Source organism: Trachypithecus francoisi, unplaced genomic scaffold (genome assembly GCF_009764315.1).
Source record: "Trachypithecus francoisi isolate TF-2019V2 unplaced genomic scaffold, Tfra_2.0 Lachesis_group2, whole genome shotgun sequence".
Classification (NCBI taxonomy): domain Eukaryota; kingdom Metazoa; phylum Chordata; class Mammalia; order Primates; family Cercopithecidae; genus Trachypithecus; species Trachypithecus francoisi.
In genome coordinates, this window is record NW_022681465.1 from 88,126,828 (window position 1) to 88,143,153 (window position 16,326).

The 16,326-nt window shown below is 42.0% G+C and overlaps 1 protein-coding gene across 4 annotated transcripts in view; it reads left to right on the forward strand.

Moving 5' to 3' along the window:
* Positions 1-11,039: 11,039 nt before the first annotated feature.
* The window catches only part of MAP3K1 (mitogen-activated protein kinase kinase kinase 1), a 77,641-nt gene continuing 72,354 nt past the window's right edge, over positions 11,040-16,326 (forward strand). The window contains exon 1 of one of the 4 annotated variants that reach the window (XM_033179601.1): positions 11,040-11,696. In XM_033179601.1, the coding sequence (XP_033035492.1) occupies positions 11,215-11,696 (482 nt within the window). In that variant the 5' untranslated portion in view covers positions 11,040-11,214. Of the gene's footprint in view, positions 11,697-12,602; positions 12,757-16,326 lie in introns of those variants that run through there. The other 3 variants (XM_033179600.1, XM_033179598.1, XM_033179602.1) reach the window with 3 other exon arrangements.

Here is a 16,326-nt window from a genome sequence, read left to right on the forward strand (position 1 = left end):
GGAGAGACTCACCATTTGTGACACAGACAGGGGTAGCCCTGGCCTGGAACTCCTGACTCTTTGATGCTTTTCTTGCTAAGTCATGCTGCCCTTTCTTCAGAAATTGATCATTTGGCTTTCCCAAAACATCCTCACTCATGGTATTTTATAAGACCGCATTTACTATTGAAATAAGAAATGTTATAATTTCACTATAAAGTCATCACAAAGAATGACTTTTTAAAGAAAAATGTCCAGAGACATGATATCTTTGTAGGAAACATTATAATGGTGAGCTCCGGAGAGAGCTTTCTGAAGTGTCCCAAACTGCAATTTATCACGGGAATACTGGGATACTAGTTTAAAGGTGACATAAAACATGAGGTCAGCATGAGTATCTAAAATACACAAAACAAAACTGAGAGTTGCTAATGCAAAATTAAGACCAACAAATAGGCCAGGCACAGTGGCTCATTTCTGTAATCCCAGCACTTTGGGAGGCTGAGGCAGCAGATCACTTGAGATCAGGAGTTCAAGACCAGCTTGGCCAACATGGTGAAGCCACATCTCTACTAAAAATACAAAAATGATCTGGGTGTGGTGGCGCACGCTTGTAATTCCAGCTACTTGGGGGACTGAGGCATGAGAACAGCTTGAACCTGGGAAGCAGAGATTGTAGTGAGCCAAGATCCCACCACTGCGTTCCAGCCTGGGTGACAAAGAGAGATTCCATCTCAAAATAAATAAATAAATAGTGTCAGAGATCTTAAATTTTTTAGAAGGCTATACCTACCAGCATAAGGGAGCCTGGACATCTAGAGCTCACAAGACTACATTATAGAGTTAACTTCGTCTCTTTGGATACGTTAGAGATTTACCTTAAGTTTTCACTTGTACAGTTTTTATTTATTATAATAAAACTATTTAAAATAATGAAAGTTAAAGGTCATTGAAGGTGATTCATATATTTAGGACAAGTGATTTTTAAATGCATAATTTAAACTCCTATTGTGGTTAGTTAACCTATAATAACTCTGTTGAGTTTGTTTCAGCCATATATTATTTCAGCTAGGGAAGAGCTAATATTTGCAAGGAACCTACTAAATTCTATGCATTTTAGATAATTTCAACTTTATTTATTGCTATCCCCTGTCCTACTTTGAGTTCCTCCAAAAGGGGACCTTCAGATGGGATTCCAGTTCAAATAGTTGACTCAGGAGGTGAAGGAAACACTGGCTACTACTGTGAGTGACTAGAGCCTAACCTTGCTGGAAAATAAAATCCAGAAGTCATTGTAGAACATGCCTGAAGTGTCCTACCCAAAGGGCAGGAGAGGTAGTAGGTTGGTCAGTTTTTAGCAGCCAGCTCTGGAAGTAGATGGGAGAGCTCTAATTTGTAGCACTTGCTGATTTCTGTAGTGTAAATGCTCCCACCATGGCCAATTTCAAGCACCAATGCGACATCATTGAACTTAAGAGTTTGGAAGAAGTATGCACTCTAGGCTCTCAAGTTGATGTAAGCCACCTCTAGCACGCCATCTGCAACTCGCATCATTGGCTAAGGACTGCTTAGGATCAGCAGCAGAGCCCACTTCCAGCCGGCCATATACTCAGCAAATTGAGTGTCACAAGCCAGACAAATACAGGTGCTGCCATGGAAATCTGGCTTACGTGCACCAGATAGTGGTAAGGTGAGAGGAAAAGGGCGAGGCCCAAAAGTGACTACTATATCCCTGTATTAATGATGACTAAAGTGTGTACGGCTTGCCAAAAGTCACACAATCATGGAAGAGCTGAGATTCAAACACAAACCTGGCTGATAGCAAAGCCTTCTAGTCTGTGTCACGCTGTTCCACCTACAGAAAGCTATACATCTCACAATGCCTTAGTGAACAAATAAAACTGTATTGTGTTACTTAGGGTCAATTAGTCTTCTCTAACAAGTAGATCTAAACAGGCAATGGCTTAAGACGAAGGAATTATATTCCTGGGTGGGAACTCGAGTTATCTAGGGGACGGTCCTCCATCCAGTCATTCAGGGACCCTTTCACTGTTTCTCTGCCATCCTCTGGGCCATGGTAGTCATCTGTATTCAGCTGTGCCATTTTTTGAAATCTATGGATCATATGCTGTTGATGACAGCTAGTCACAGGGCCATACCTAGCTGTAAGGCAGGCTGGAAAACTCAGCCACTGGCTAGGCAAGTGCTTCCCCACTACAGCTGCATGGCAATCGCTGTGGAGAAGGACTTTGGTTGGCAGCTAACCCTCTCTATCACAGTTTCCCATAGAGTCTTTAGGATATTATTGTTTTCTATTTCTTTGTATAATGAATTTTAATATCTATAGTAATTCAAAGGTAAATTTTTATGTCTAGTTTATGAAGATTTTTCAAAAATAAGATTTGAAACAGCTTGGTACTTTCGGTTAAAAAATAATGCAGAGTGTAGTGTCCCTTTCTGCATTCAAAGGGGTATGTATTGGTGAAGAACTTCATGGTAATATTTTCACTTGAGAAGCTTAAGGCATTAGAGAATGAAAGCTGTATTGAAGCAAGAACACTGAAAGATCTCATAAATACGTTTCTCACTAAGAAAATAGTAGCTAACCACAGAAAAACAACAAAGATATTTTACATATATTATGTTATCATAATGGATACGCATTGCTGCTTTGAGGTTAAAAGAATGGGCGGTGGGCCCAGAGTATCTAAGTTCAAATCTCACCTCCACTGCCTCTGAATAGCCTTGGTCAAGTTACTTAATCCCTCTGCTTCAGTTTCCTCATCTGGAAAATGGCGATGATGACAGTGTCTACCTCACAGGGTTATTGTGTAGATTAAATAAGTTAATATATAGGAAGCACTTATCACTGTGCTTCCTATGGCACATAGTAAATGTTTAATACATGTTTATATTTAATGATAATTTTAAACACCTTTTGTTCTCCAGAAACTTTCAGGATCCTCTTCCCCAAACCTTTCAGGTTGGTTTTATGTTGCGGTGGTACACACACCTAGAGACATTTTTCTTTCCTTTTATGGGCTTCTATCCAAATACTCAATGCCTTTCAACTGTATGACCCCCAGCACCACCTTGACCACAGTCTACTTCTCCAGGTTCCACCTCCTCCCTCACACTACCAACAATCCCTTCTCCTCACAGAGGCCCCTGAAGTGCACTTTTGAGACCTGAGTTTACTACCCCTCATTTTCCTTAAATTTTCCTGAGTCTTCATTGCAAAACTTTCTGCTTCTTTTCTGCCATTCTATTTTTCTGCCTTTTAGATTCCCAGTTTCCCTGATCCCCCATTCCCACCAATTACCCCCATATAGATAGAGTTAATTCTTACCTTTTTCTAAAATGAATGCACAATTGAGTTCGCAGATGAGGTAGTTTTAGTTCAAGGAAGGGGAACTCCCTGTTAGGGAGGGACCGTTGTGATTAAAGGTCAGATCCTAAGAACTCTTAGACAGTTGGTGTTTCGTAATCATCTAAACCAACTCTTGTTCACTGAGCAACTGCTGCATGCAAGGCACCAAGGTAGGGACCCTCCGGAGGTGAGATGACGAAAACGAAATGGTCTCTGCTCCAGGGTCTCATAGGAATTGGAAAATGTGCACACAGACACAAGTGGCTCCAATGCAAGGCAGGCTTTGTAAATATCCAGAGGAAAAGGGCATTGTCTTGTTTTCTCTGCTCTCAGTACCTCTTATTCCTCCCAGAAAAGGGCCTGCCCCTTAGCAGGTGCTTAGCAGTACCTCCCTCGGACCTGGGCAGGAGACTACCCCGGCCCTGTGTTTTAGAGTACATGACGTGTCACAAATTTGGAAATTGAAATTGACTCAAGAACACACAGCTGCCCTGATCACTGGGATCTAGTGCACAGCGGTAGCTGGGCAAACGTCTGCTGCGGCGATCAAAACTAATGAGTCACAGAGAAGCGCAGCTTCACATGCCTTGCCCCAGGGCCTTCAAATGTCAAGAAGTTTTGTAGATGCTGATGCTGCCACTGATGTTGGAAACAACACCACTTTGGACACAGCGAAGACCTCACTGGTAGAAGTTTTCAGTAAGAGAAGAGACAAATGCGCTAACTTGTCAAATCTCTTCCCTCACATAACAGAAACGCAATGGATTCCTGAATAACATGTCACGTCCTGGTTGTCTGAGAGTCCATGTTCTCGTTTCCCTTTGTGTTCCATTTCATGGATCCCTAACTACTCACAATATATGGGCAATATTAACAGCATTTACATACAAACACTAAGGAATATTTTGCAGTATTAAACATTATGTATGACTTATATTTGTATTTATATAGATTTGACAAAACATTTAAAGTATGTTGTCCATATTTTAGCAACTATGTGGTTCTTGAATGCTAGAAGTTCAAATAGCTCTATTTTAATAAAATATTTGATAATCAAATTTTCAAAAGTTTTAAAAGTTCAGCTTTATTTAAATATTTTTATTTAAAATTTTGATGTTTGTCAAATTTGTATTTTGAATTGATTTTTATCTTTTAATAATAATAGATCATTGGATTGTTTCAAGTGACCGAACACAAATTATGTGAAATATCTTAATATAACAACATAATTAGTAATTTTGTTGACATTAAAGATAGAAAATTAATTTCATAAAAAAATTGCAAATCACGTGTCTTTATTCCTCATCCAAACATTGTCAGCCCATTAATGGACTGCAATTAAATACAACTATCTTTGATATTTTGTCATATCAGTCATATAAAAGCCAGAACTTTACATATAATATTCAATTTTGTCTTTATAAAAGTATACTTATCAAAGTGGGAATCTAGAACATATTTTACTTACTGTTGGCTTGCAGTTTAACTTGTAAATAATTAAAAATGTTGTAAGGGGCCTCCATCTGTATTCTCGCCCTGACCCTGCAAATGTTAGGAAAAGGATTGGCCCAGGGGTGGTATAGTGAGGGTTTTAGGGGTGAAGTGGATTTAAGGAAGTGTTTTCAGGAGAAGAGGAAAGACAGTACGATATATTCCTAACTAGGGGGAACAGATATTTGTGGCTGGAGCTCAGGCCTCAGGATAGAATGTACTATGGTGAGAACTGAACTGTCAATGGTGGAAAGTAAGGGAGGTGATAGACTGGGAGTTCCATGAGGGTAAATGTCATACCTACTTTGATCTCTAGGGTATGCACAGTGTCTAGCACATAGGAGAAAATGCACTTGATGTTCGTTTAATGAATCAAAGAATGTAGATTCCAGACAGTGTGGAATCATTAAAGGGTTTGAGGAGAGAGGACAGAATCAGAACTGTAATTGAGAAAGGTAACTCCAACAGTAGTGCCTAAAATGTATTTGAAAAGGTAGCTAGTAGAGGTGGAAAGACTAATTTTCTTAGTTATGTGTTACTACAGTCATGCATCACTTAATGACTGGGATACATTCGATACATTACGAGAAGTGCATCGTTAGGTGATTTTGTCATGGTGTGAACATCATAGAGTGTATGTATACAAATCTAGATAGTATACCCTACTACACACATAAGCTATATGGTATAGCTTATTGCTCCAAGGCTACAAACCTATCTAGCATGTGACTGTACTGAAGACTGTAGGCAGCGTAGGTATTTGGGCATCCAAATATATCTAAACATAGAAAATGTACAGTAAAAATATGGCATTATAATCTTCTGGGACCACCATCATGTATGTGTCCATCATTATGCAGCACATGACTATAATTTATATCTAATGCATTTCTTCTTTATTTCCTGAACATATATATGTGGATTATTTTTCTTATATGTTAATCCTGACCTAATAAAGCATTTAACAATTCATAAAACTCATTGGTGTTAGGTACTATAGTTCTAGGTCTGCACTGTCCAATATGCCAGCTACCTGCAGCCTTTGAGCACTCGAAATGTGGCTAGTCTGAATTAAGATGTTAGAAATGTCCTGTCAGTGTAAAACACACACCATATTTCAAAGATCTAGCGCCAAAAAAGAGAAACTACCTCATTCGTAATACGTTATACACTGATTAATTACTCATGAAAATAATTTTTTGGATATGTTACGTAAAATAAAATATATTATTGAAATTAATTTCACCTGGTTTTAAACGTGTCTACTAGAAAATTTAAAATTATATACGTGGATTGCACTATATTTTGTTAGACAGCATTCCTCTAGTGCGTGACAATTTTTGAAAATTTATATTTATTGATTTATTTTTAGAGGCAGGGTGTTGCTCTGTGGCCCAGGCTGGAGTGCAGTGGTATGATTATGGTTCATTGCAGTCTGGATCTCCTGGGCATAGTCCATCTTCCCATCTCAGCCTCCTGAGTATCTGGGAATATAAGCGTGTGCCACCATGCCCAGTTACTTTTTTTTTTTTTTAAATTTTTGTAGAGATGAGGGTCTCACTATGTCACCCAGGCTGACCTGAAACTCCAGGTCTCAAGTAATCCTACTGTCTCGGTCTTCCAAAGTGCTGGGATTACGGGCGTGAGCCACTGTGCCCAACCCCATGCCAACTTTGTATACCTCTTTATAGCAGCTTTGGCCACAAAACAATGGAAATCAATTGTAAAGTGAAGGTGCAAATGTTGCAAAAGATGCAGAAGTGAACAAAGCCAATGAAAGTGGTCCTGAACTGCTCAGGTCACATGCAAAGCCTTGTGAATGCAGGATTCAGCAGAGTTGTACCAGGAAGTCGGTAAAAGGAAGAAAAAACTGACAAGGACACTAGTCTAAAGAAAGCAACTGAGTATTACAGAAGGATCTTGGGAAAATGTATGAACCCTTCAAATATTGTTTGCAAAAATGATAGCCCTGACTAAGCCACAAAGGTCAAATGGAAAAAGAGTATCTCAGTATGCATCAAAAAACAGCAACCACGATGGCCATTCAAAGAATTCAATCAGTGCAGGATTGTAAAGTGAGAAGAATTTTGCTTACTCTGAGGCAAATTAAATTTAATAAGTTATAATGTTGTATTCTTAAATATAAAATTCCAAGTACCTTTCATTATTTATTACGAAAATTAATTTCTGATTTTAAGAACATGCAGATACATGCAAAATGTTTAGAAAGTTTATTAATAAAAGGGAATCATATATCTCTTAAGTATTTTATTTTAGCTTAAAACATATAAACAACAGTGTTTTGTTTTGGTTGGTTTGGGGTTTTCTTGGTCAATATTTGGCTGTAGGGCCTTAGTCTTTAGAATGTGGGTCCACCGTTTAGAGTTCCATGTATCTTTCACGTTGTCTACAATTTTCAGTTTTAGTTTCTTTAAAGCAAAGTGACTCCTGATAGATACCTGCAAAGTAAATTCTAGGCTTGAATGCTTTCTTCCCAATCTTTCACAATGGTCATACCCACAACTAATTTGACAGAGATTTTTTCAGTGCCTCGCCTCCAATACTTCCTACTAACACATGGTAAAGGAAGAACACCCTTTCAATTAAGTATGTCCTCTGATTATTTTTCTCTTAAAAAATCAGTGTGTCCATATGCAAATGCACAATGATAACCTAAATATTCACATAAGTGATTAAAATAAAAATGACTACAAGCATCAAAAACTATTGGAAAGACCGGCACTTAGGTTTCGCCATGGTGATATGTGGTGGCTGGCAAGAAGTTAGAGAATTGTTAACTAATTGACTGTTGCACTGGGTACCGCCTCACTTTGATCCCCAGTTTCAATCATTTTCTCTCAAAGCATTTCACTTCATTTTCACTGGAACAACCTTTTTTTTGCACATACATATTCATGTTTTATTTAATAATCAATTGTGTAATATTTAATTAAATTTCACAAGGAACAGTGTAATAGGCGGAATCAAGTTTGGGAACAAGTACAATGGATTCTCACGGGACCCATAACTCACCTAGTAGGAACAGAAGTATGCAGGTGTACACCAGCCACTGGCCTGAGCATTTATTGTGCTGTGTCATCTGCATGTTGTACACCACACAGTAATGGCTGGTATCTGTTACTGGATGAGTCAGCTAAATGGAGGCTGGTTAAGAGACCTTCTACTATAATGTCATTTACAGTGCCCTTGTAGGGAACCAATTATCCCACTGATGACAGGATTTTCTGACTTAGAACATCTGAAAACAACATACTGGGAAGTATGTTGTCTGGAAAGAGCATGCAGAAACCAAATTCTAGCCCCAGCACTCCTGCAAGTATTCCATAATAAATATTTGTAAGCTTGAAAGAACACCAGCTTTTACCCTATTCTCAAGGTTACATTATTCTTTTATGTTTATCTGAGGTATAGATCTCACAAACAGCCATGAATATGTGAATACACTCACATACTGATGGATCTGCAATTCTACCAGTCAGCCTGATAAATACCCACTAATAAAAATATTTGTAGATCGGAATATTTTGTTTATTCATTTTTGTAGAAATTAAAAACAACAAACAATATCCTCAGAGGAGAAAAATTCCTGCATGTGCACAGTAGGTGCTTACTAAATATATGATGAATCATGTACAGGCTGAAATAATCTCCCAATGTATATTATGTCTGCTCATTCTAATATTTGTGATATTTATGCACAGTTAGGAAATGCCCAGTGTCAAAAGGGATCCTCAACGTGAATATGGTGTAGGAACTGAAGTGTGATGTAGTTTCCAGAAGCACTATGTGGAGGCAGTGATCTGCAATGCAACGGTATAAAGGTTACTGAAATTGTCATGAAATTGCATGCGTGAAATCATTGCAAGGTTTACGTCCCAGTGAGGATGGATATGAAGAGCTTGAAATACGAACCAGAGCTTTGTCTAGAAACAACCTTGGAAGAAATACAAGTCTCGAATGTCATTAAAGAAATCATATTAAGAGAATTCAGAGCCTACAGTCCTTGATATTTGACATCCACCTCTCTGCAGTAACACAGAGCAGGATTGAACAGCACCAAAACCAGAGCTAGTCTTAATCACGCGTAAGACTCAGAAACTTTGGTAGCAATCCCATAGTTAAATGCTCCTCAAAACTTCTATTAACATACGGCAGAGGGAGAACACCCTTTTCAGTTAAGCATGTCTTTTGGTTCTCTAAGAAATCAGTGTGTCCATATGCAGATGCATAATGACAACCTGAATATTTACGTAAAAATTTAAAGAAAAAAAATGACTCAAAGCACCAAAAACTGTGGGAAAAGGCCAGCACTTAGGTTTCTCCATAGTAATACGTGGTGGCTGGAGGAAGTTAGAGAATTGGGTCTAGTTGATAGCGCTGCGCTGGGTAGCCCTCTCCCTTTGACCCCCCCAGTTTCAACCACTGTACAAAGAGTTAAAAATCAAAACTTTTGCTGGAATATCCTTTTTACTTTGCTACTCTGGCTGAAGTCTTCCACTTACTTTTCTCACTTACAGGTACCTGAATATGTGCGTGCAAATTTAAAAGTCTTCAGATCAAAATAGGAACAAGGAAAGTTTATCCGTTTCAGTTTAGGATTTGGTGGGTGTGGCAATCCGGGAAAACCTGGGAAATAACTACTGTTTGGTTTGAATGATACATTTGAGTACCATTAAAAGAGCATATAATTACAGCCTAAATGTAGACTTAATTTTTAACAGATTTATCTGAACTTTCAAAATTTGTACCGTTGAGTGTAACGATCTGTAACCATCTTACGGGAGATGTTACAGCAGTTTTCAAAACATTGAGCTAATATGAAATCCGGACTTTTTAAAACTCCTCTGATCTAACCTGCTTACGCAGTTAACATTATATCTGGGAAAGGGGTTTTCATTTTACCTTGTCTCAAGAAGTCTATGGAATTTTTCTGTAAATAGTTCAGGCTTTTGTCTAAATATGTGAAGACTGACAAGATTACCTCCGTGAGAATCCGTACTCCCCACCCCTAACTTCCCCCGTCCTTAATCATGTTTCACAAAGTAAATCTACAGACGCTCCTCCTGGGTTTTGGGAGATTCCCCATCCTAAACAAACCAGCTGGAGGAAAGGCAAGGAAGGAAGAAATATACGCAACACAGAAGCTCTCCTCAGTTGACAAAAGGTCAAAAATCATTAACATGTAAATGTTGCTTTTTCCATCCCAAAGCACCTTCTCACGTAGAGTCCCGGAACTAGGGGCAGCCCGGCCCTGCAGGGGTGGGGACAGAGGGAATCCGGCCAGTGGCCCGACCCTGCAGGGAAGAAGGACGTGCAGCGAGAAGCATCGGCTTCGGGAGGGCCGACCTGGCCGAGGGTGACATTGCCGAGCATTTCCTGGCACAGCGCTGGTCCCTTCCCTAAACGCGCTCTATGTGGTTCTGTACGCGACTGTCTTTCCCAAAGGCAGTCAAGCAAAAACTACTAAAGATCGACCAGGACACCCCCTTCCTTTCCTCCCCACCACGGTTTCTCAGAGGCTGTGGGGACTTGGTGCGGGTAGGGGGTAGTTTTCCCAAATGAGCAGCTTAAGGATGTAACGTATTACAGAAAACTTTGAAGTTTTGTTATTTGTAGCACAGGGATAGGAGTGGGACAATAGAGAAGGAGTGTTTTCTTTTCAAAAGAAAACAAAAACAAACTTTTATTTTTCTGGTCCTCGGCAGCCTGCCTGCTAAACGTTGACTTGCTTTCGCTTTGCAGCAGGCGACGGTCCCGGGCGCCACCTGCGCGTCGGTGGGAGGCTGGTCCGCGCCTGGGTCCCTCGACGCCCACTGCAAACGGCAATGCGAATGACAGACTCTAAACCCTCTCGCCTGCGTCCTTTTCAAGCACCAGAAACCCAAGTCGGAACTAATTCTTTCTTTCGGAAGCCGCAACTCCCCTCCGGCGAGCTCCCGCGGAGCCGGGCCGAGATTGCGGAGAGGAAGCGGCGCGGCGCTACCGCCAAGGCTCCTCCTGTCGCCGGTGAGGCCGGGACTACCTGGCAGCGAGGCGCGCGCAGCGCTGAGTTCAAAGCACCCCTGCCCCCTCCCTCTCCCAGTCCACCTCCTCCGCCCGCCCTCTCGCCCGGCCGAGAGCACAGCCCACTCCCTCCCACCTGCGGCCGCCGGGCCGCCCTCCGCCCGCACCTCTGCCGCAGGCCGGACCCAGCGCGCCGGCCACTCGGTCAGTCCAGGCCAGGCGCCCGGCGGGCCGGGCTCACGCAGTTGGCGCAGGAGGCCTTACGCTGGCGGCGCAGTGCCCGCCCCCTGCGCTCTCCCCGCCCCCTCCCTCCCTCGCAGGGGCCGAGCCAATGTAGCCCGCGAGAGAAAATGGCGGCGGCGGCGGGGAATCGCGCCTCGTCGTCTGGATTCCCGGGCGCCGGGGCTGCAAGCCCTGAGGCGGGCGGCGGCGGAGGGGCCCTCAAGGCGAGCAGCGCGCCCGCGGCGGCCGCGGGACTGCTGCGGGAGGCGGGCAGCGGGGGCCGCGAGCGGGCGGACTGGCGGCGGCGGCAGCTGCGCAAAGTGCGGAGTGTGGAGCTGGACCAGCTGCCTGAGCCGCCGCTCTTCCTTGCCGCCTCACCGCCGTCCTCCTCGACTTCCCCGTCGCCGGAGCCCGCGGACGCAGCGGGGAGTGGGACCGGCTTCCAGCCTGTGGCGGTGCCGGCGCCCCACAGAGCCGCGAGCCGCGGCGGCGCCCACCCTGCCGAGCCGGTGGCCGCGCCGGACAGCGGCGCCTCGAGTCCCGCAGCGGCCGAGCCCGGGGAGAAGCGGGCGCCCGCCGCTGAGCCACCTCCTGCAGCGGCCCCCGCCGGGTGAGCAGCGCGGCCGGGGCGCCGCGGGGACTTGGGAGCTGGCGGAGGGCAATGAATGAACCCCGGGCACCCTGCACGGCGTCCCGGGGCTCAGCGCAGCGAGGCTACGCGCCGCTCGCCGGGACCCGCGCGCCTGAGCACCCCCCGACCCCTCCGGAGTCGGGCGGCGCCCCGGACCCAGAGCCTGGGGGACCGGACGGGGACGTGCGGAAGAGTTTGTTATTGTTTGCAGACATGTGACAGGCGTGCGAGCCTCTCTGCGGGGAACCGTGGCGAAAAGGTGTAGGGGGCCACGGCTGGCTTTGTGGGACTCCTGGAACTGGGGCTCTCCGAGGAGCCCGGGGCTGGGGCACGGCCCTGCGGCGGCGCCCCCGGACGGGTGTCCCCGGGGCAAAGGCATTGGGGGCGAGGCCCGAGTCTGCGGCGGGCGGTGGTCGGAAAAGGGGCGGGGTGGGTGGGAAGCCCGAGGTCGGGTGGGGGACTGAGAGGGCCGAAGAGAAAGTAGCAGGTCCCAGCGGCCGTGACAGGCAGAGCCCCTCGGCCCGCCCGGGACTCGAGACCCTAGGCAGGTATCGCGGGCCAGGCCCGGACGCAGGCGGCGCGCCCCCAGCGCCGGCCCGCAGGGTTGGAGGAGGACGGCTCGGTAACGCCTGTCAAAGCGGTGCGGCGGGAGGCTGCACACTCGCAGGGGCTTGCAGTCTTTTAGGAAGTGCGGTTTGTCTAATTGCGGCCCCCAAGGGGCTCTGAGTGTTCCTGGGAATGTGAACTGCACTGCTAAGTCACTTGAGTGACTTCTCTTTGGAGTTTGAATTTGGCCTTTGAAGTTTGCATTTGGCGGAGTGGTGTAAGAGCCAGGACCGGATGTGTCAGCCATTCAGTTTCAAAGCAGTAGTGACTGCTCCCCGCAGCCCCTCCGGCTTGGTGCGCGGACTACGGCGCGGGTGCGGTGCTTCCTGCTCGGTGCCCCGGCGCGGCCGCCCGCTGAATTCCAGGGGCCACAGTGCGGTGGGCTTCGGTTCAGATGCGTCTTCTGGTGCATATGAAGTACAGTATGTGTAAGGTAATTTAGACCAGCGGTTTATTGGCCTCGCCCATTTTTGGCTACTGGAAATTTTTATGTTAAAGGAAATTATTTTAAGTGTGACAGCTACGTCCTTGTTTGCTTTTTAAAAATCTGATTAACGTATGCATAGCACAAAGTCTTGATGGGTATTTTGAGTTGCTGGAAATGTTTTTGTGATAGTCCCTCGTTGCCCTGTAGAATTCCCTGACCTTTATTATGAGAATAAAGCGTGTCATTTTGTGAGACGAATTTGACAGTAGGAGTCCTTGGTTTGGATTAATTATCTAAAGTGCTCTGGCATTTTTTGTGCACTTGATTATTTGCTTAAAATCATGATCCATTTAATATTTAGATGTCCTCTTCCTCCCCCCCAAAAACTAAAAAACATGCTCCGCACTGTGCCATGGCACTACTGAGACGAAAGGAGATTTGTGACTGATAACAGTTTTCTGTGCACTTGTACATGTAATTTATTCTTAAAAGAGTTATGAACCTCTATAGTTTTCCTGTTTCTGTGCAGATTGTATTAAAACTTAACTAGAATAATTCTTTGAAGGCAACTTTTACTTTAAATGAACTCCAGATAAAAATTTTTGACCCCAAATCTAAGAAATTAATTGTATCTAAGGAGACCTAACTTTTTGGATACAATAAATAATTTAGCAAACGTCAGCATTCTAGTCCTCTTAATGAGCTGTGAATATAGTAGAAGAGCATCCACTGTAAAAATAATGTACTGAAATTGTTTAGTGTTGTCTCGACACAAAAAAAGAGGTCTAAGGTGGCGGCAGATAGAATTTAGGGACTAAGTAATCCATGCTTAGTATTTGCGTTTTATAACCGAGGTTTTTTCAAACCCTTTGCTTAAGGTGTAGGTTATAATTGCACAGTATAAGAAAATAATGGGCTAGTAAGAATAATCTCTTTTTAAAAAAAAATTTTTGCTAGTCAGAATGCCGCTGTTTTATCCGAAATGTCATATGTAAAGATTTCATTTATAGTAAAATGTTGATTCCCTAACCTTATGAAATATTATAGTGAATTTTTTTTCCTTAACAATTGGGTTGAAATTCATTTGAATCTGTTGGTTTAAGACTTTGTGGGGAGAGGGCTTGTATCTTATTTGTGTGTATTTTGTGTTGCATGTTGGTTATGATACATTATTACTTACCATTTAAATTAAAGCTTTAGAAAAAAACCCCTTGTTTATAGCCAACTCAATAAAATGTCAGTTGAACTTTATGTTTTACTTTTTTTTTTGACAGTTGTTAAGTTACATTCATACTTCCAAGAGGAAAATCTAAGATTTTGAAATATTTGAGAATTCTGTGATTTTTTTTTAATTTTAGAATTTCCTTCTGATCTTTGGGTGTAGAAAATATACTTTGAATTAGAAGTTATATAAATAATACTCATATTTAAATAGAAGATTTTAAGTTTGTCCCTCTTTTTCAGGGTAATAGCTGAAGTCAGTGAAAGCGCCTGTAAGTGGCGCCCAAGGGTTTGGAATTTTTCCTTATGTTACAAAATTTAGGGGCTTTTTCTTCCTATTTACTGTCTTTGAAGAAAAATTACAGTGTTACTCTCCATTGAACAGGCTATTGTGAGTTTGGTAGATATAATTACCCCATCCTGTTTTTGTAACTTAAAAAACCAAACTATCAATTTGCTGGCCCCTTGAAAGAACAAGATATGCTGTACTTGTTAATGTTAGTTTTTGTTTAAAACTAAAGATATTTCACAGGCTGCTTTTATATCCTCATATAGCCCTCAGATTTCACTTCCTTTTTAAAGCTGTTAGGCTAAAAATATAATTTAGTGACCTTTTAGTAAAGAGGAGTTATAAGAGCATTATTACCAAAAAATTACTCTTAAAATATTAAGTTGGTGACTTTATAAAAGTACAGGTAGTCAATAAGTTAGTCTTCCATGAATTTGTAAGGTTTTAGTTAAGAATGGTCTCAATTTCATTTTAAATCAGGTAAGAAAATTAATGCATTCTTCAAAGATGAACCTTATTAAATAAAATTCTGGAAGAGAAATATCACAGCTAGAATTGTTGCCAACTTTTATTTTCTTTTCATATCTGATTTTGGCAAGAATGACTGGTTAACCAACATTCCTTAATATATGATTTCCAATGCACTATAATAACTCCATTTTGTTAGATATGAAAAACAGGAAGTAGCCCTGTTCATTGGTATTCTTTTACGACTTCCATAGCACCTCGAGCATAATATGTTGCATGTTTTAGAAATGGCCACTGAGTTGTCAACTTGCAGATTTCAAAATGTGGGAAGAAAGGAGTGTTCTTTTGCTTTCAACAAGAGCAAAAAAAAAAACTAGCTACAGCTTGCCTAGGCTGAGTCGGCTAATCAGTCCTTGACACTGCCTGTGTGCATCCCAAAGGAAGAAATGATGGAGTGGCAAGTTAGTTAATGGGGAATGGATTACCATGAGGAAAAATATGGGACATTCAGAAATGCTCTCAGGTAGAAAGCACCACTTACATTTTGTACTCTAGTCATCTTCTTGGGTTGAGGGCTATCTCTTATACAGAAGGCAATGGGAAAATGTGTCATGGAAAAGTAATAGTCTCTAGAGGCTGCTTAGGAACTGCATGTATATTACACCTTTAATCTTGGAATTCTTTGCTTCTATCAAATATATCAAGTATAGACGTGGTTGTTTCCTTAGTCCTAGCCTCTTTTTATATCCTAAGTTAAAAGCTTAAGCAACTTAAAGACGTAAATGGTAGAATATTAATGTGAGGAAATGTGTAAGATTAGGAGTAACCCAAAATTGTCTTTAAGAAATTATTTAAGAACATGTTTAATCATGAAAGAAATAATCAGGGCCAGAATTAGTAGATGGTTCATTGCAAAGCGTGAGATTAGTCAGGTACTCTTTTCAGATTGCAAAAATATAGTAGGATTTTATCTATGGCTTAAAACATATTCATTGAGCATATAGATACGCCTAGATAACTTTTATATAATCACCTTTTTTGTCTTCTGTGTGTGTGTATAATATCTATTATATGTATTATATATATGTTTATATATAATCTCATTTAATCATCACTGCAGTCCCCTAAGATAGTGTAATTTCTGTTTTCTGGAGGTGCAAACTCATCTGAGATGGTAAAGCCTCATGATCACAACTAGAAGAAAGCTAGGATTCAATCCCAAGTCAGTCTGACTCCACAGTCCATTTCTTTCCACTACTCTGCTTCTTCTATTTTCTTTTTCAAATTAATAATCAAATTAATTGATTATTTTTAAGGAGAAATTTGTTTTGCAGGCATTCTAATAGATCATGAGCTATAGATCTCTACCCTCTGCTAAGTTTGCCAATAGGTATGTTTCTGTAACCTGGCCTCATATATGTAATACAAGTAAACTGTATTTAGATCACCCTATCATGTCAGCCATAGAGGATTAGTCATTAGTGTTGAATGTTTCTTAGATTTATTGATTTTTGCTGTATTAAATCATAAGTGAAAGGAGATAAGCTGAAATTAACGTGGTTCATTCATGATAATCACACAGGAAGAGAAACTTTTAG